General features: G+C 36.5%; 1 protein-coding gene across 5 annotated transcripts in view; it reads left to right on the forward strand.

Annotated features, from left to right (window-relative positions):
• TLE1 (TLE family member 1, transcriptional corepressor) overlaps positions 1 to 19,935 on the forward strand; it is a 93,638-nt gene that overhangs the window by 17,645 nt on the left and 56,058 nt on the right. The window contains exons 6-10 of one of the 5 annotated variants that reach the window (XM_081320840.1): positions 3,415 to 3,477; positions 4,555 to 4,659; positions 16,135 to 16,209; positions 17,453 to 17,657; positions 18,434 to 18,450. In XM_081320840.1, coding sequence (XP_081176966.1) covers positions 3,415 to 3,477; positions 4,555 to 4,659; positions 16,135 to 16,209; positions 17,453 to 17,657; positions 18,434 to 18,450 — 465 coding nt within the window. Of the gene's footprint in view, positions 1 to 3,414; positions 3,478 to 4,554; positions 4,660 to 11,735; positions 11,790 to 16,134; positions 16,210 to 17,452; positions 17,658 to 18,433; positions 18,451 to 19,935 lie in introns of those variants that run through there. The other 4 variants (XM_081320841.1, XM_081320842.1, XM_081320843.1 and 1 more) reach the window with 4 other exon arrangements.

The following is a 19,935-nucleotide window of genomic DNA, read 5'->3' on the forward strand; positions in this document are numbered from 1 at the left end:
TATACATCATAATAAAAATAATTGCTTTATAATGTATTTGTCACCTGACTCACAGGAACTCTACACATCTTTAGTGAAGTTACAGATGTCATTTGTAATTATGCATGAAGAAAGCTTTTTAATTTATTCTGAGATGCATTAGAAATTAATATTACAGACTACTTCCACATAAGAATTTCTTTTATAAGAACTAATTGGTGAGATGAATTTTTGAGGATTTGAATGGAGTATTTAGTTTAATTTCTCCCATCTAACCCAGAACAATGATGATGGTGCCTTTTGAAGTCAGGAAACTGGATTGCCTTTCAGATAATAAAACATTGCTTCTCACAAAAAAGTAGCTGAAAGTAAAAGGTTTCCATGATACCCTATTTCATTAACATGATGAAATTGCATCTAGATTTTTATACATCTCTAATTTGTATTTGAGTTGTGAGAAGCACTTACTACTTTTCTTCTACCACAAAATGTTATTTTAATCACATCATGGATAATCCCTGAAAAGGTTTGGTCTTCTGCCTGAAGTGTAGCAACACCTTTTTATCATATACAGTTGTTGAAATTACAATGGCAGTTTGGTGATTGTGACAGGAAAAGATAATTCACATAAGTAAAAACAGGTTACAGACAAATAGGGAAAGACTGGTTCATATATTTCATCCTGGATTTATTGTTTTTATTAATACGCCATAGTAAACAGATTTGGAGTGAATACTAACAGCTGTAATCCCAGTTTCAGAAATTATTAAAGATGATTGAAGTCCTTGCAACTTTCCAGTTCTAAATAGACTAAATCCAACTGTTTTAACATAGAGTGGAATTTTGAATATTCCTGTGTAGAAATATGGGAGAAAGTTGGCCTAATTCTATTTTCAAGTAGTTAAAAAATAAGATTGAAAACAGTACTTTTTTTTATCTTCTTGATGTTGTCTGGGTTTTTTTTTGGTTGATCTGAAGCAAAAGTGCAAGCTTATTGTTACTTTTTGGCTAATTTCATACACTTGTCAAGCCAGGAACTAGATGGCACAGTGGGAGTTACTGGGGATGGATTTTTTTTTAAAGGTGTAAAATAATTCATTCTTAGCACTACGGTCCTTATGCTTGGAAAAAATTGGCCTAATTTGTGCATGTGGTAGGGGAGTCTGGTACTTCCCTGCTCCATCTTTTTTTTATAACATTTTTGCTAATGGAGAACTCAGAAGCATTCACACCTTTTTTGGTCATTCTAACAAAGGCATCACTCAAGGATAGGTTTGGAAACTTGTTAACTTTCTGTGCTAAAAGACTGAGCAAACATTTCCTGCTCTAGGTCACGGTGTCTGATGATTATTGGTTACACTGGCTCTCAGTAGTGTGATTATTTATCTAAGCTTCCAGTTTATACAAGGAAATACCTTAACTTTAATGTTGCTTTTAAATTTTGAATGAGAATTCACTTTTAATGGGAAAAATGACCCATGGAAACTGCTGAATTAGGAAACAATGTATATTATATTCTTCTGGGGAGGTGGGGGGGGGAAGCTCAAGTATCATATATTTTAATCTTGGTTAAATATGTCCTTTTTCCTTCAGTAGAAAGCAGAGAAAAAGAAAAGAAAATCTCTGATCAAACATTTACAGAATTTGAAGCAGGCATTTTTGAAACTGTTTAAGCACCTGCCTCTTCCCCCCTTAATCACTCAGTTCAGTATGAAATGTTGACAAAATGACAAATAACAACACTTGAAGCTGACTGTGTTTCAGATCAAAACACTTTAAGTTAGAAAAAAAATAATACGCATACCTCCCACAGAATGCAAACAATTTCAGTCTCAACTTTATCTTGAATCCTCCCATCATGTTTATGGTGCTTTAGAAAGGAGGGCACTGATTGAGTCTGGAGCCCCAGCAAGCTTGTCATTTGCAAATAAATCAAAAGCTCATCATTGCCATAGCAAAGGACTAATGACTGGGGTTGCTGTTGTGCTCTTTGATAGGCCCCACACTCAACCTGCTATTAAAAATGAATGCATTCAAGAGGCCTTAACATTAAGAACATAAACAATTACGGGTACTTGAGCGGCTTTCACATGAGGCACCAGCCCTGCAGATCTGCTTTGGTGGTGAGCAAAGAGAATATGGGCAATTAGTGTTGATGTATCTGCTGTCTGCAAGGGATGGTTTCTTTTATCCCACATTGTTTTAACTGTCCTCTGTATTTGGAGATCAGAAATCTAGTGATAAGCTGTGTCAAGCCAGCTACCCGACAGCTCAGAATTCATGAATATTACATGAAACTGAGGGCTTGTGTCAGGCATTTCAGAGATTTAATGCCATCTATATTGCATATTCCTAAAGCATAGCTTATATTTTTGATTGATTGACTGGTTTGGGGCTATTCATCCCCCAACCATCTTTTTAAAGGTTGGATTCTGGCCTCGTGAGTATTTCTTTGGAATTTTTTTTTAAATGCTGCAAGCTTGTCCTCATTTAATTTCTGGAGCTCTCATTGCTAGGTGTAGAACATTTGAAAATAGATTGAGTTCTTAGTCAAAAAAAGGATAGGATGTCATAAATTAAAGAGTGTAAATTTTTCTGGCTCACACGTGGTTTGAACAAGAGACTTTGCATCAGTGCCACACAATCATACATAGTAAAAAGTGGACAAATACAGATAGTCTCTGAGTTACAACCGTTCATTTAGTGACCATTCAAAGTTACAACAGCACCAAAAAAGTGACCTATGACTGTTTTTCACACTTAAAACTGTTGCAGCATCTCCATGGTCACATCATCAAAGTTCAGATGCTTGACAGCTGGTTGATATCTATGATGTCCTAGGGGCATGTGATCACCTTTTGTGACCTTCTGACAAGCAAAATCAATGGGGAAACCAGATTCATTTAACAACAGTGTTACTAGCTTAAAACTGCAGTGATTCACTTAACAACTCTACTAAAAAGGTAGCAAAATGGGGCAAAATTCTCTTTAAAATATCTCACTTATGTATGGCAGTGATATAGGATGCCCTTATCAGCTTGTGTTAACACAAGAACTAAGCATAGATTGTTATAAAGTACCTACTTGGGTATCAGTTTGTGAGGATATCCACTGCAACTTATTTCTCCTTTTTTGGGACTCGGAAGACTTCAAATAATAAAAAAAAGAGGGAGGAACAATGGATTTACTGATCTCATGCTAGATTTGAACTGATTATTAATGACTATGTAGTAAAAATACATTTGTTTGAATACATGTGGAGTTGTAGCAGATGTTCTTCAGTAAGCTGAACTCTTATCAGCTTAACTACATATTCTAGGTATTTGAGATAATATTGGGGTACTTCACATTTTTATAACATTTGTCTTTCACATGATCTTGTAAACTAAAATATAATGTGTGTGTTTTAATCCAAATATTTACTTTTCTCTATAGACTGAAATTGCCAAGAGATTGAATACAATCTGTGCACAAGTCATCCCATTTTTGTCTCAAGAAGTAAGTACAAATGTTCAGCTGTTTAAAGTGAAATTATGTTGCATCTTTGTAAATTAGTTTTTAAAATGTTAATTTTATAAAAATGCAGAAGAATGAGGAACATCTGTTGTAGTTGAAGTATGCGCGGGGCCCCCTGTTAATTTAGTCTAGCAGAGGAGATGAGATACACCAACTGTATAACTGGTGAAATAGCTCAACCACAAAATTATTCTTTCCAACACAGGAGGAGGCAGTCTAAAAAGATTATCAAGATTTTTTTTAATGCTAGCATTAGCTTAGCAGCTGCTAGTCTAGCCATTTGTTAAATCCTCTGTAAATACAAATGATAGTGCTCAATAGCACACTAAACTTTTTGAGTGGCATTTGCAAAAGCATTTTTAAAAAACTTCTAAGAATTGGTTGAAATTCTGAAAACATTTTTATGTTTCATTTGAAACATTAAAGTCTAAGAAAGCAGAAGTCTAACAAAAGTCTAAGTCTAAGAAAAAGGCCTGAGTTGTAATCTGTGCTAAATTTCTTGACAAACATTTATGAGCATTTATGTAGCAACTTCTATAGGATTGTGCCGTGACACACAGTAAAGGACAGGTGTGAATTTTGGGGAGTAGGAAAACCAGGTTACTGGCATAGATGTATTTATTGTGTATGGAAAAACCTGGTGACTAAATTTATACCAGGGCATTGGGGGAATGCCTATTAACACAACATGAGTGGCCCAGACATCCTGCCCTAAGGCCTTCTCACACACACTTTCCTAGCTCACACATGGCACCCAAGGGTGCTTTGAATGATCAGATAGTATTAAGGCAAGGACTGAGATTGTGACCAACATCAGGCAATAGTATGGTTTAGCACAGTATGCACAACAGAAGCGTTACTTATCAGCTTTGGAAGAAGGTTAACTTGCGAATAAACTATAATAAAAACTATATATTTATGCATTTGAAAGGAAGTTGCATCTCAGTTTGCTAGTTTGAAATATAGTTACTATTTGTTTTTGTGTTTTTTTTAAAAAAATGCCTTTTTCTCTTGCAAGCAGTGGTTGCTCTGATAATAGATATTTATTTGTCCTTCCAGCATCAACAACAAGTGGCTCAAGCAGTGGAACGTGCCAAACAAGTGACCATGGCTGAGCTGAATGCCATCATCGGGGTACGTGGCCTTCCAGGTCTACCTCCTACAGTGTGTATAACCAGCTTTCCTTTCTTATTGCTTTTGGCAGTTTTGATGTTTTAATGTTTGACATGTAAATAATATCTTTGATCATTAATGGCTACATTTTAAGTATTCATTTTCTTGGCACCTATGCATTTTAAACTGGTAGCATTCCTAAAAGCTTAATTTATATTGCTTTATCCTATATATCAGGGATGTCCAACCTTGGCAACTTAAAGACTTATGGACTTCAATTCCCAGAAGTCACCAGCCAACCATGGCTGACAGGTGAATTCTGGGTGTTGAAGTCCACAAGTCTTAAAGTTCTCAAGGTTGGACATCCCTGATATATATCAAAGACCAGTTTTATGTGTGGAATGATTATGAATTGTAAATTAATATTTGGAGTGAGTTGAAAAAAGAAACCAAACTGATTAGGACTGATATATTTTGTAAGGATTGACAGACTTTTGTGGTATCTTGAGTCATTTGATAATCTGAATATCTACATTTAAAAATAATAATTTAGAATGTTATAAAAGTAATTTTGTTCACATTTATAAGTGAAAAAATGACTGGGTGAAAAGATTAAGAAATGTTTATTTCTGCTTTTGCTTAACTATGGTGTGCTGTATCATCCCAATTAATATACTATGGTAATACTAATGTCATAGTTATGCCCCAAAATAACACAACAAGTTATATTTAAATAAAAGTAGAAATAGTTATCTAAACTCTTCCTCCTGACATTATAGGAAAAAAATGAGAAAAGATAGGAGACAATCTGTAGATTTGCCAGAATTTGTGTACCTGTCATGTTTATACAAAGTTTAGCTTCATGGGAAAATCATCTGCTAATATATGAAAACAAGTAGATAACTTGCTTTACATTTATGAGCATCATGCACCAGACATTTTGCTTGTCATATACATTTTATAATGCTGAAGAAATATCACTTGTATTTCCCTCTTGTTGCTTCTGTAGTAGGCAAAAGAACTTGGAAACAAGTCCTATTCCTTCTGATATTTATTCATGTGCAAGTACTATGAGAAATTCAAATTATTCATTTACTAGTTTATGTTAATTGCTTGTGAGAAGATGCCCTGCTGGTCTTTATAGTTCCCAGAGACACTTTGTAATGATAATTAGACATGCTGCTGTATGGATTAACAGTGCAATAGTCTAGTGACGTGTTCAAACAATGGCACCGGTTAATCCATCTGTGCTTAAAATTACATCCCAATTGGAGATGGGGGAACTCCCCCCATCCCCATAAGACCTAAGGAGGATTAAAAGATGATCCTCCACTTGAAAACTCTGTTTTAATCAATTTCTGAATTGTAGATCTCTGGTAAACTATTGGTAGTCAATTAGGTGAAATAAAGTGAGAGAATGACCTTCATTTCCTTTTAGTAGCCATTCCTCCCTGCAAGTGTCACTATATTTTCAACTTAAATTTTATTCAGGAAGTTTTATTATATCCCACAGATTAGCTTTGCATAAACACACCTCCCCCTTTAAACTAGGTCCTTGTTCCTCCTGTTTTCCCCATCCAGTCAACTACTTTTTCCCCCTAAAGTCTTTGTCTTCATGACCCCTAACTTGTCCCTATGATGTCTCTACTTGGAATTTAGTTCAGAAGTTCAACTGGGTATTTTCTATGTGTGTAAGTGTGTTTAGCTAACACAGCTCAAAATAGCTTTTAAAATAAATTGGAAATGTTTATATTGGACAATGAATATTTTGTGAAGCATCTGGCTTATATCTTTTTATACCTTTTCCTTAAGAGTGCCCAGCAGCCAAGAGAACAATACTGATTCATTTGCAGATTACCTCCAGTTGAATGCCTGCCTGTTAGACGTTCAGTGCAAACCCTGCTTTTTTATTTTGTGTGTGTGTATTTTTAAAGGATCAAGACTACCATCCATTTATTTAATATGCTGATTTCATTTCAAGTGAAACAGCAGCATTTTTTTGCCTCATGTGCAATGAATTCCTCCTGAAAAATAATTGCAAGTATAATAGCAAGAAAATGAGATTTGCACTGCCAAATTGGATCAATTTAGTCCAGCATTTTATCAATGTGATAAAATGCTGGACTAAATCAAAGTAGGGTGATCACAGACATGAGACTGAAGTTTGCCTCTTTCTTGCAGTTGCTTCCCTGGAAGCCAATGTTATTTGGAGGCATGCTGCTTTAAATCCTAAGGTAACATTCCATCTTCAGGTCTAATAGTTTTTGGTAAATCACTCCTTGGTGGATGTATCTACCCCCATCATATCTTGTGGAATGAATTCAATGGGTTAGTTCTGACTAACTTCCAGCTTGTGAAGATGGACTTCTATATAATTTGTTTTAAATCTCTTTCCATTGGACAATTCCTGGAAATTTGTGAACAGGAAATAAACCTCTTTCCGGTCTATTTTCTGCAAGCTATTCATGACTTTAGGCATTTCAGCCATGGCCCCCTCGATGGCATGTATGCAATAGGATATTAGCCCTGTAATAAACTGAGGCATTAATATGTTATGGTCAACCAAAATATATCTTATTTTTCACTATTTCAAAGCATTATATTTTTTTTATCATACCGTCCAGCCTTTTCCTTCAATCTAAGTGCCTTGCACAGCTGATCTAAAAGTTGTATTTTTAATCCAAGAAGTGTTGTGCAACTGCAGTCTCATTTTACACATAGATATTGGTCCAGTAAGAGATCATCTCTTCCACTGCAGATTTGTATACACAAATAATTATCCCGTGCTGCACAATAAGTTTCATGCTCTGACATATGCTTGATTTCTTTGAAAGGGATTGGGTGCACTCTGGAAAATTGGAGTAGCATAAAATTGGGTTGACAATTCACTGGCCCTTTGCTCCTCTTCATTGAACATTCACTGTGTCAGCCTGTGTCCCTAGAGGGGAGGAAGCATCAGGAGTCGGTCTGTTCGTACAAGCAGCAGCTGCACTAAAGTAAACGCCAGCTCAGTTTAATAGCAGCTGTCGGTATTGTTCAGAGACCCAACTTAGTATAAAGAACAATAGTGGAGGCCATGCTCTTAAACTGCAGTGTCTTTCAGGCTAATAAAAGAAATAGTAATTTAACGGTTTAGACATCTATTGTGAGCCTGAAACATCATGAGAGAGTCTTTTCAAAATGCAAGTCGGCTGCTGAATTCTCCAACATTAAACACAAATGGCAGTGAAAGCTGGACCATAAGAAAGGCTGAGCGCCAAAGAATTGAAGCCTTTGATCTATGGTGCTGGAGAAGACTCCTGCGAGTCCCTTGGACTGCAAGGCGATCAAACCGGTCACTCCTAGAGGAGATCAACCCTGACTGCTCTTTAGAAGGCCAGATCCTGAAGCTAAAACTCAAATACTTTGGCCACCTAATGAGAAGGAAGGACTCACTGGAGAAGAGCCTAATGCTGGGAAAGAGAAGAAGGGGACGACAGAGAATGAGGTGGCTGGATGGAGTCACTGAAGCAGTAGGCGTGAGCCTAAATGGACTCCAGAAGATGGTAGAGGACAGGAAGCCCTGGAGGAACATTGTCCATAGGGTCACGATGGGTCGGACACGACTTCGCAACTAACAACAACAACAAACACAAATCAAGGAGCCAGTGGCTAAGCGAGGCCCAAGAAATTTGAGTTGCATGAAAGTAAAAGACGCAGTAGAGAGGCAACAAATTGAGGGAAAAGTATATTCCTAAGAAGTGTATGGGAATATTTAAGATTTGTGTGTTTAGTAAGGCTTAATGAGATTTGGTTGGTTTTTTTTTTTAAAGAGCTTCATTGCTTGACACGGGAAATAATTGCTTCTAAATGGTGCCCTTACTTCTTTGTTGGGAATGACCTTCTACTGGAAGTCTAGATCTGTATTCCATTTGACACAAGAATTAAGGCACAGGTTGTGTGAGAAAGGTGTGTTGGGAAACATTCCGTTAAGAAAAATTTTTTGGGGGGGAAAGGTTTGTTCTCATAAAAAATCTGTAAAGCAGATCTGGAGCTGTGTGTTTTTAATCCTGATAGAACAAATTCCAACAACCCCACAATCACCCCTCCCCCGGGTGTAATGCTCTTGAAAAGCATCCAGGTTCCTTTTTCAGGAGTCTGGTCCAGTATGGTGGATGCACACCTTCAACGTCATGCAGTTGGGTAGTTCAGATTGTATAGTGCTTATCTGAACATACGGCAAAACGCTCATAGGCAGAATACCTTCACACACGCTTGGTTTGAAGGATAGTGAAACTGAAATTTCCAATTTTAAATGTTACAATGTGAACTCACAAATTGGCAAGTAAAGCAATCCTTCTCTTCCTGTTTCAATGTTCAAGTGCGATGTTAAATGTTTTCTTGGAGTGGACATTTAAATAGATTTCTTAGTAAAGTTTCAAGAGATTAGAGATTAAAGATAAACAGCAGTTAGGAAAATTAAAGGAAGTTAGTATTAGAATCATAATTAGGTCACACTGATAGATAATTAGATGACTTTCAAAGATTGATAGAGATTTGCAGATTTTTTTTTTTGAATGAACTGTAGAAATACATCTTTAACAGTATCTTTTGGATCCACAAGAGTTGAGGTGAAAAAGAATTTAGTACTTTAATGATAGAAGGGTTTCCTCTTACCCTTTTGAGGTGTGCTGTTCGTGCTTCTGTGAAATGTATCAGTTGGATTGATGGTATTGGTGAGACAGATTGAGTTGTTGGCATCTAAAGGGCTTTGTGTCATTGCATGAGGTGATTGACTAAAGGATTAGCAAACCACTGGATTATTTTTCCTTTCCTTGGCTGTGGTATCTCTGAGACGGTACTGTGTGAAGCTTAAGAGGATGAGGTTAACCTCTTGAGGGTTTATTATGAGTCTGTAGTTAATCTTCTGACTGCCTATAAATTACTAGAATATATCTTTTCCTGTAAAATAGAAATATGGAGACAAAAATTTGCTGCTGCAGCTTTTTATTGCAGAAGTTTTGGAATCATCATCTGCAATTCTGACTTAGAGTTGATGGGGAGAAGGGGCCACCACAGAGATAAAATGTCAAAAGTCTTTTAAAAAACATTGGAAAAAAGTGTTTTCCCCAGCCTGATGTCCAAATGCTTTAGGCTACAATTTACCTAATCACAACCCACTAAACCTCTAGCTGTTAAAATTAGAGTTATCTGGGGGTGAAGTGGTGGGGGAAAAAAGATGATGGGTGGAGCATTGGGGATACATAGGTCATCCCTTCTGCACATGTGCACAAATTCCAGCTGCCATTTGCCCCTCCCCCCACCGCTACTGGTTAATACTGATTGAAGATTACAAGAATTTTTTTTTCATCTGAGGAATATACTGCAGATTTAAACTCAAAAAAAGATGCTGAACAAATAGAAGGATTTATCTATTTAGGGGGATTTAAATTACAAAGTATGCTAAAAACCAGAGTCTGGTATGTATGTCTTAAAATTCTGCTTTCTCCCTATGTGTGCCTTGCATATTACATTTTAAATACTAACCTATGCTTTTGGAATAAGATGCATGCTTGCTGTTTGACAATGGGTGGTATGAATTTAGAAATAGAAATAAGTGCTAAAGAGCCATAAAGGTCAGATATAGGAGCATGCAGAGACATAAAATAAATTTATTCAGATAACTATAAAATCTGTTATCTGTCTATTCCAGAATTTCCATTTTTTAGTTTGATGTTTTTCTGTTCTTGTTTAAACTCATGCTATTGTGCTTTATTCCCTGTGCTAATAATTATTTCAGAAGTGCAAGTTGAAGTGTACTATACATGATTAATTTTGATCATAGTTTTGAGGAGCTTTGGTGGCACAGTAGTTAGAATGCAATATTGCAAGCTAACTCTGCCGACTGCCACGTGTTTGATTCTGATGGAGCTCAAGGTTGACTCAGCCTTCCATCCTTCCAAGATCCCAGATTGTTGGGGGCAATATGTGACATTTGTAAATCATTTAGTGCTGTAAAACACTATGGAGCAGTATAAAAGTCTAAGTGCTATTGCTCTAAGTGTTTTTTCTAGAATTACTTCACTGTATATGTGAGGGTCAGATTGCAATTTTGAGTTTATTTTTTTCTTTCCCTTTCCCATTGAACGAAGATTTGATGTAAACTAGAAAATATTCCAAAGCATAAAACCAAACATGAAATTACTCAATTATAATGATATAACTGTGCTGCAACTTTTAAATTCCTGTCGAAAGAACTAAGCCTCTTGAGACAGCATATTTTTTTCTCCTTTATTTACATTTGTTGCTGCATTTCACTAGTCATCCTGGCTAAAAAAATATTTGGTTAATAGTGATGCTACTCTGAAGTGGGATTTAAAGGTCACTTAGCTGAATTAATTGCAAGTATAATAATAAAATAATGTCTTATTAAATTGTACAATTTAATTTGAATATTATTTTCTCCTTTTGCAGTAAATATGCTACTTTCTTGATTTAGAATATGGTTTTAAATTAATTAAATTAGTTACAATAAAGTTTTAGAACACCAATATCATGATGTACCGTGTTTCCCTGAAAGTAAGACCCGGCCTTATGTTATTTTTGCCTCCAAAAGAGTCTTATTTTCAGGCAGTGTCTTATATTTTTTGTGACACCTGCCTTGCCTTGCGGTGGCAGCACCAACAGCCCCATCCACTAGGAGCCCGCATGGCTGCTGGCCTACTTCTGCTGTGGCAGCTCGTAGCAAGAGGCTGTGTGGCACATTGCGCAACTGCTGCCACGACACGAGGCAGGTGGGGGAGGGGTTGGAGCTTTGTTTATTCACAAGAAGTTGGAAGCTCTGACTGAATTTTGTTTAGTCCCATGAACTCCGTTTCAGCAGGAGAGAAATGCTCCAGAGCTGGAAAGCAGGTTAGTGTTGAAATTTTTTGCTTTCGGGAGGAGAAATGGCAGGAAACGAGAATGGCCATTTTGAGAATGGAGAATGAAGACGCAGGGCGATACAGGACAGCAAGCAAGTGCTTTTCTCTGCTCTGCATCACTGCACAGAGCTGCTCTGCTTACCATTCTCTGTTCTCTACAGTGGCGGCAACAGAGGGCTGACAGAGGGAGACGTCAGGGGAGGCTTGTGCTGCCCGGTCACGGCGCAAGCCATGGGAGAGATGGCGGAGGAGAAGGAGGTGGCGGCTGCCGCTGGACAGGTGATCTGTGGGGCAGAACATGAAGAAAGCCCCAGCAGCGGCGCACAGCAGCAGTGAAACCTTTTGCCATCACTCCCCCCCAGCTCTAAAATGGCAGAGAGGACCAGGCCTACCCCACCCATCCTCTGTAGGGTAGCATGGCAGTCCAGGTCGGGAGGGGAGTGAGAGGGAGCAAGGAATGGCCTGGATGGGGGGGGGGCTGAAGGAAGTGGGTGGACACGTGGGACAGCTCTACCCCTCCCCCACCTGCCTCGCCTCATAGTGGCAGTGGTGCGATATGCCACATGGCCTCCTGCCCCATTGCGGCAGCCAGGTGGGACGGACTGGGTGGGGTCCTAATTAGAGCTTGTTTTTGGAGTAGGGCTTATATTAGACTCAAACCTATTGGAATATAATTAGAACATGGATAGAAAAGATGATAAAACAACGTATAGAACTAAGACCAGAAATATGCCTGTTGGGTATTTTACCAGAGAAATATAGTAAAGAGAACACATATTTGATTATTTATATAACCACTGCAGCTAGGATTGTGTTTGCACAAAACTGGAAGGCACTGAAAGCTCCTCCAGAAGAAGAGGTGATCAGGAAAATAATGGAATGTGCGGAAATGAACGGATTAACAATGATAATTAAAGATAAGACAGAGTCAGAGTATTATGAAATCTGGGGAAAATTTTATGAGTGGGTGAAAAAGAGAATATGCCTAAAAGATGGCTAATACTAATTTAGATGGAAGAAAAAGGAGGAGATAAGGAGGGAGACCCAGGCGACACAGTATTGCATAACCGGAGGTAGTATAAAATTTATAGAAGTAAATACTGAGAAGGTCAGATTTATAGAAATAATGATGTAATAGAAAATTAATGTTATCCTACCTAATATAGATATTGAAAATCTAAGGAGAGGAGCTGCTCGGACTTTACCCTTGAATTGTATCGGAAGAAGAATGGGAGGGAAGAAAGGAGAGGAGAGAGAGAAGAGAGTAGAGGAGGGGGAAGGAAGTAGGAAGATTAGAGGAAAAGAGGAGGAGAAGTGGGGAGAAACGGGAGGGGAGTGGTGAAGGAAAGAGGAGAGGAGAGGAAGAAGAAGTAGGAAAGAAAGGAGAAAGGGAAAAAGAAAGAGAAGAGGAAAGAGAGAAGGAGGGTGGATACAGTGAAGGAAATGGGCGAGCAGCACCCAAACTTAGGAGTATGTATTTATGTATTGCGGTATATGTGTTGACTTGTTTGTGGAAGAAATGGAAAAATAAAAATAAATAAATAAATATAAAATGCCGAATAAACTTATACATATCCTCATAAAGAGTTTTTTTAAAAAACACAAAAGTCTACAAATAGAAATTTCTGTAATGAACCTTGCTAAAGGTAAGGCTTAGGAATGTTACTGACATTCCTTTAAATATTTGAAACTGATATTAAGTTAGTTTGACTACTTCACCTTTCTGTCTTTGGAGCAGAGAATAAAAGTGGTTTAAAACACATTTGCTGTAAATATAGTGGTTTGCTTCACATGATTGAAACTAAAGAACTCCTTTAACCATTTAAGTAAATATATAAGATTTTGTGTACCATGTTCATCATTTAATGGGGCACATGACTGATCTCACATCCATTTCTTCATATCTGAATTAATGATGCTATTGTAATTCTGTCACCCCAAATTAGTGATACTAGCATATAATGTTTTCACATTGAATCATTGCCCAATTTGACTTGTGAATATGAGTTTTAGGAGACTAAAAAAGTAAGTAACTGTTACTCTGATGTATGAAAGATTTATAATACCATATAGCTTCTGTCTATGTACCAAACTCTCAGATACATATTGTTTCTGGCAAAGACATCAGGAAGTCTTCCAAAATTAACTCTACTTTGCATTTTTTTCTGAATTAGAAAACTGAGTTTGACAGTTTTGGAATCGTCTAGGGTTAAAAATATTCAAGTCATGGTCCAATATACTAAGTTGTGCTTAGCATAGTTTCCTGGTTCATATGAGATTGCAACTCTAGTTGATTGGAAATATATGCTCACTCTGATAATCTAAGCATAATCTCTCCAGCTGAGATGAGATCATCTAAATTCAGCTTTTGTATCAAGTAAAACTTATTTATTGAAATATTGTTTTATTCTGTATATGCAAGCATCAGAATGCCAATTCTACTGACACTGCACTTCACAGCAAGCAGAAAAACAACACTTTTTTAAAAAGCCTTCTCTGATATACAGTATTCAATAATGTTTTACTACCGTGTTGTAATGTTGAATTGTTGTTTAATTACATACTCCTATTCATTCTTTTTATAATGCAAGTTAACAACCAAGCCTGGACTTTTCTGTTGGCAAAATATTGTTTATTTTATAAACATAATTTTAGCATTTGAGCATTTAATTTTATCATTTCTATGAGTTGAAAGTTGGATGCTATTGTAAAGATAACATTGTAAGCATTAATAAACACCTAAAATCACATTATACTGTACTTTCAACACATTTTTGTGCAGTGTTTAAAGTACCTAAATTCAAGTTTGTAATCTAAAAATTATGAGTGATGTAAAAAGAAGAGAAAAGGAGGGAATGAATCTATCATTTATTGCAAGCTGGCTTGATAATTCATGCAGAATCTGCATGAATCTGGTTCAGTTTGCACAATAATATCTCAAGTTTACTAAATAAAGACAAAATGAGTCTTACTTGTTCATTATTACTCTAGTAAGTCAACACTTTTTCCAAATGATTATACTTCTTCCAAACCACCTGATGAAACACGCAGCTTTTTGTGCTACACTGAATTGAGTTCTCAGCATTGTTTAATCCTTCAATCATAATATCTTGTTTCTTTGAATCCACAACAACAACAACAAAACTTCAAATGGAAATTCCTTTTAAAAAAGTAGAAAATGAGTATTTCCAGCTTCGCTCAACAATGAATGACAAGGATGTATGCAACAGCCATTGTATCCCATTTTCCACACTTGATACTAAGGGAGAGTTACTACATGCATCTTGATCAGCAGAAAGTTCCTTCACACATTATATGTGCGTAGAACCCCCTCACATATTTTGGTGACAGCTAGGAAGTGGAATGTGTGCATACTGTGGGAAATCCTTTCATACACTCTTTCAACATATGCATTTGTGAACCGATTAGTGGTGAAATAATTGAAGTGACATAAAAATAATCATTATGGAAATATCTTGAGTTCTCATTTCCATGTAGAACATTACAAATAAGTATTACACAAGGTTAGTGCTCCACCTTAAAATGCTAGATTCCCTTGCCCTTTTAGGATCTGTATATTGATAAGAGATAGGTAATGGGAGAAAGAGGGATTTCTTAATTTTTTTTAACCCACCTGTGTTAATAGAAGGTGGTAAATTACTATGTTTAAAGCTATTTCGATGAGGGGGAAGGTAATTTCTGTTTTTTCTTTTCTGCACTTCTTTGCATTAGTTTTTATATTTTTAATAAAATTACTTTAAAAAAAAAACCATGCCCCCCTTTTTTGGACGTGTTCCTTGGAAGCTCTAAATATAAACAGTTGTATAAAACAGTGTTTGAGATCTTTTGATCTTGAATTCAAGGTGGCATGGCAGAGTTCACAGTTGTAACCATTTTAAATTTTTTGTTTAATTATGGAAAAATAGAATCCCTGGGTTTATTTGCTACATGCCAATTTATTTATAAAAGTATATCATACCTAAACTCGAAGAGATGCTTCTCTTGTGAAAAGAGCATAAATTGTGCTGTGCTTTGTTTGGCATGTTACCTGTTACTTGTTAGTTTGTGATATATATATATATATATATATATATATATATATATATATATATATATATATATATATATATATATATATATATAATATCAGATGTCCTTTGCTAGAATGCACAGAGTACATTTAGACATGGTAAAAAATTTGGTAAAAATATATACTTTATAATTTTTATAATATGAAAGTGTTTTGTAATACATGTTCTCACAATGACTGTATGGATTGGGTCAGCTTTATGATGATAGGAAGCACTGCTAAAAAGATTAAATAGCCCAAAGCTTTCTAATGAACATATTTGAGACAGATTTTAAATGTGTCTTCTCTGGTTGCTACACAAAATTTAACTGAAAACAATATGAATAACTCAGAAAAGCAGGTGTTTCACTTTCTTGTTCTAAGATACAAATGAAACGCGTACTTTCCTTTAAGTGCCTCTTAACATTTTGTTAAATGTTATTTATAAGCACAGTAGTAATGATTATCTTTTTCTTTTTTTAAAAAAATCAGTAAGTACTACCCTATTGAGGTGATAAATGTAATTGATATGATTGTACCATGTGTCAAACACAGGACCTGGTAATGCTATCAGCTCTTGAGAGTTGCAGCTTGGCTGAAGTCATATTGCAGAGACCCTTGCTTACAAATGTAAGCACTTTGAACAATTCTTTCAAAATTGGAAAGGGCTAAGTAGACTTTTTGGCTGCTAAGATACAAGGTGTGGGCTGCAGTTCTATGCACTAACCTTCTCCAACCTGGCACTAACTATACTGGGAATTCTAGAATCCCAGTTTCAGTCTATCTGGAGAGAGTGCTAAGTTAGGGAAGGCTGTAATACATGCTTATCTGAAAATATGTGTCATTGTTCATAGAGGGGCTTATTTTTGAGAAGATAAATAGTAACTTGAAGCCTTGCAGCTTAAGTCAATCTCTTGCCTTCTGTTTGGACTCAGTCAAATTGATTATGTTATCCCTAGTGTTAACATTCAAACTGAGGTAGAAGGGAAGGGAAAAACATATATATTTGCTATGTATATATAACTGCATCTTCTCCAAACAAGGCGCCTTCCAGAACCACGAGCTTCAGTCCCAGAATTTTCAGCTGTGATCTGGGGAATTCTGAGACATGAAGTCTGAACATCTGGAGGGCATTGAGGTTGGGAAAGGCTAGCATATATTGTGATCTGGCAAAGATCATTCTGGTCTTCAGCTGAATTTGGGAATAGGTACATAGATTTGAAATTGTTGAAGTAAATCTCATAGTGCCCTGAGGGGAAGACTAATCAGATCAATACTCTGTTTGGATTCTGTCAGTCTTAATGTCAAGCATACATCTACAACAAGAATGAAGTGAAAAGAACATTTGCTTGGTCACTTTTCCAATTGGTGATTCAAGTATTGGAACTGTTCCTAGTAGAAGCTGTAACAGAGACTTATTTTAGGTAGGGCCCTTTCAAGTTGTTGGTTTTCATCTTTATTCGAAGCAGTTGTGAAAACAAGCATTTGGAGACAGGAAGGTGAGAGCAATGATATCTCTGTCAGCACTAATTCTTTTAATACGGAGATGGATTTGAAAGGTGCCAGCTGTCTACCAGAGTCTAGACTACACAAATCTGTTAGTTGGGCTGTAGATTAAATTGCATGGCTTAGTTCTGTAGTGAAAAAAAGAATCAGTATCCAAGGCAGTATTCTTAGAGTTGTGAAACTTAGCGCAGGGTGGGTTACCTTAGCCAGGCTGAAGTAGGGTACAGGTTGAGACAAGAAATGGTGTTATGTTCATTGGCTAACCAGTCCTCATTTTCTTTCTTTCTTTCCTTCCTTCCTTCCTTCCTTCCTTCCTTCCTCCCAATTGCCTGCTGGTTCTATCTGGAAATACCACAATCAATAACAGCAACAGCAGTTGCAGGCTCAGCATCTCTCTCATGGCCATGGACCTCCAGTGCCTCTTACTCCACACCCATCAGGACTTCAGCCTCCTGGGATCCCTCCACTTGGAAGCAGTGCTGGCCTTCTTGCCCTCTCAAGCGCTCTGGGTGGGCAGTCTCACTTGGCAATGAAAGATGACAAGAAGCATCACGATGCAGACCACCACAGAGGTGAGAGGCATGGGAAGCCTGATTAGGACATTTCAAATAAGTGTTCACACGTTGCTGAAAATGGTGGGCATCTCTAAAGAATCCTAAGGAGCTATTTAGAATGAAAGCCAAGAACAATTATAATGCCAAACATTTAAGAATAAATTGTTCTGCATTTATACCACTGAAGCAAAATTTAGCTTGAAGTACTTATTTTTTGAGCCTGGAGTGCACTAGGGTTCTCTGCTTTGATGAAATGCAGGGCATTTTAACATCCCTACAGATGCTTAGTTGTAACCTCAGTGGCCAGCACAATATTGTGGATGATCCTTACACCAGAATAAGTGGGCAATATTTTTGTTTCTTTTTTTTAATTAAAGAAATCTTTAATGGAAAGGGGGCAAGAGGTGAAAGAGTGGGCAAATGAAGAATAAAAAAACTGAGTTGAATGAGTTGAAATGAAAGATTTTAAGCATTGCTCCTTTTTTGTAGTTTTGTTTAGGACACCTTTAAATATTGGGCGAATTGCACTTGAATAATTTTTGAAGAATAAAAATTAATTTATTCTGTCATGGAAAGAACTAGGCCTTGTGTATGGTTAAACTGTAAATCATGTTTACAAAATGTAATTTTCAGGAAATCACTGTATTAGGAATGTGCAATGACTTATATAAATAAAAGCCATTTTAAAACTGTTTGCGGCTTCTGTTCTAATTTCTTCCCCCTTTTTTATTTCTGTTCTTGCCTCTGTGTCTGAACGGGCATGTCTGTGCATTTCTTGGTTACTACGGGAACAGACAGGGATCCAGGCACTGTAAGTACCAATATTCCTGCTAATGTTAACATTTTCATAATTATGGTAGTTGATAGGCTAGATACTCACCTTTTCTTCCCTATAAACTTACTTTCTGCTTCTCTCTCCTAGTTTAGATAATGATCACAGTTTCTCCTATTTGGATACCTCAGTGCTGTGTTGGGAGAATTTAAAAAAAAATACTATTTATTTTTAATAGCCCCTGTGGCTATGGGGATAAAATCCCTGCAAATTAATCTGGTTTCAGGACACAGCTTTTTTCTAATTCTATAACTAATATGTGCTTGGAAAACAATATCAGCTATTATATGATATTGTCAACAGGAATGAGAACATTTTGATAATTTTATCTTCACAAACCTGACTCTTAAGTGTGTGATCAGACATTACACATCTAATCAGAGTTAGCTATGTTGATTCAATATGTATCATTAATTTAAAAAATAAATGTTATGTATATTTTGTAATATCTTTTTGAAGAGTCCTACTGTTTTAAAATATATTTAAAAACAATAATATACGTTATTCACATATATAAAATTCCTTAGCAATATAGAACAATGCTATTCAAGGCACATCAGAAGTCATCCTCTTTTTTTAAAAAATTGGCCTTATGGAGATAATGTGTGGTAGTTACACCCTCTGGACAATTATTATATTGAGTAACACATTATATAGTTTTTAAAATTTGATTTTCTTATACCCTTTGCAAAGGGATTTCTCAGAACTTTTATTCTGGTTTGAAAGTGGTTTGTGAGAGACAAAATGAATGTGCTCCTCTGTCTTCACATACTTTTTTCAGAGTAGAAGCTGAATGCTGAATTTTAAAGTGTGGGATTTTAAAAAGTGAATCAGTCTTTTATGAGTATACATGCTATTAAAGCTGCTCTATAAGGTTTTCCTCCATCATCGTCTTCAAGGCCACTCTGATTCCATGGTGACCCTGGGCAGCTTACCAATAAAAATTAAAACAAAAGATAGAAGAAGAAAAATAAGATACCTGTAAATGTTAGTAAACATTATGTAGGTTTCCTAAAGAGGTAACAAGATGAGGTAGGCCAAAAAAGGGTTCTGCCTATTGTCCTGCATGGGTAGGTGGGTTTCTCAGTCTAATCATACAGTTTGGAATTCTGAGTTTGCTCCTGATAGAGAAGTGAAGGTGGCAAATTCTACTGAATTTCCTCTTCTTTTGCACCCTTTTCTGTTTTAGTGCTGTTGTAAGTTTGAAGGTTCACTGAATGAATGGTTGTAACTGGAGGACCACCAGTATAAGTATCCCTCAATTTACGACTATGATTGACCCTGCGATTACAGTCATAGAGTTAGAAAAGAATATTTGTAGCTCAGGACTGTGGGGTCCTTGGTGGTCTCTGAGCTAGTTTTCTTGCAGACGTTTCATTACCAAACTAGGTAACATCAGTGCACCAACTACCCTACAGTCATAAGTTGTGATGGTCATTAAGCAGGTCATAATGTGATCAATTG

The sequence above is a fragment of the Vipera berus genome (genome assembly GCF_964194415.1).
Source record: "Vipera berus genome assembly, chromosome: 2".
Classification (NCBI taxonomy): Eukaryota; Metazoa; Chordata; class Lepidosauria; order Squamata; family Viperidae; genus Vipera; species Vipera berus.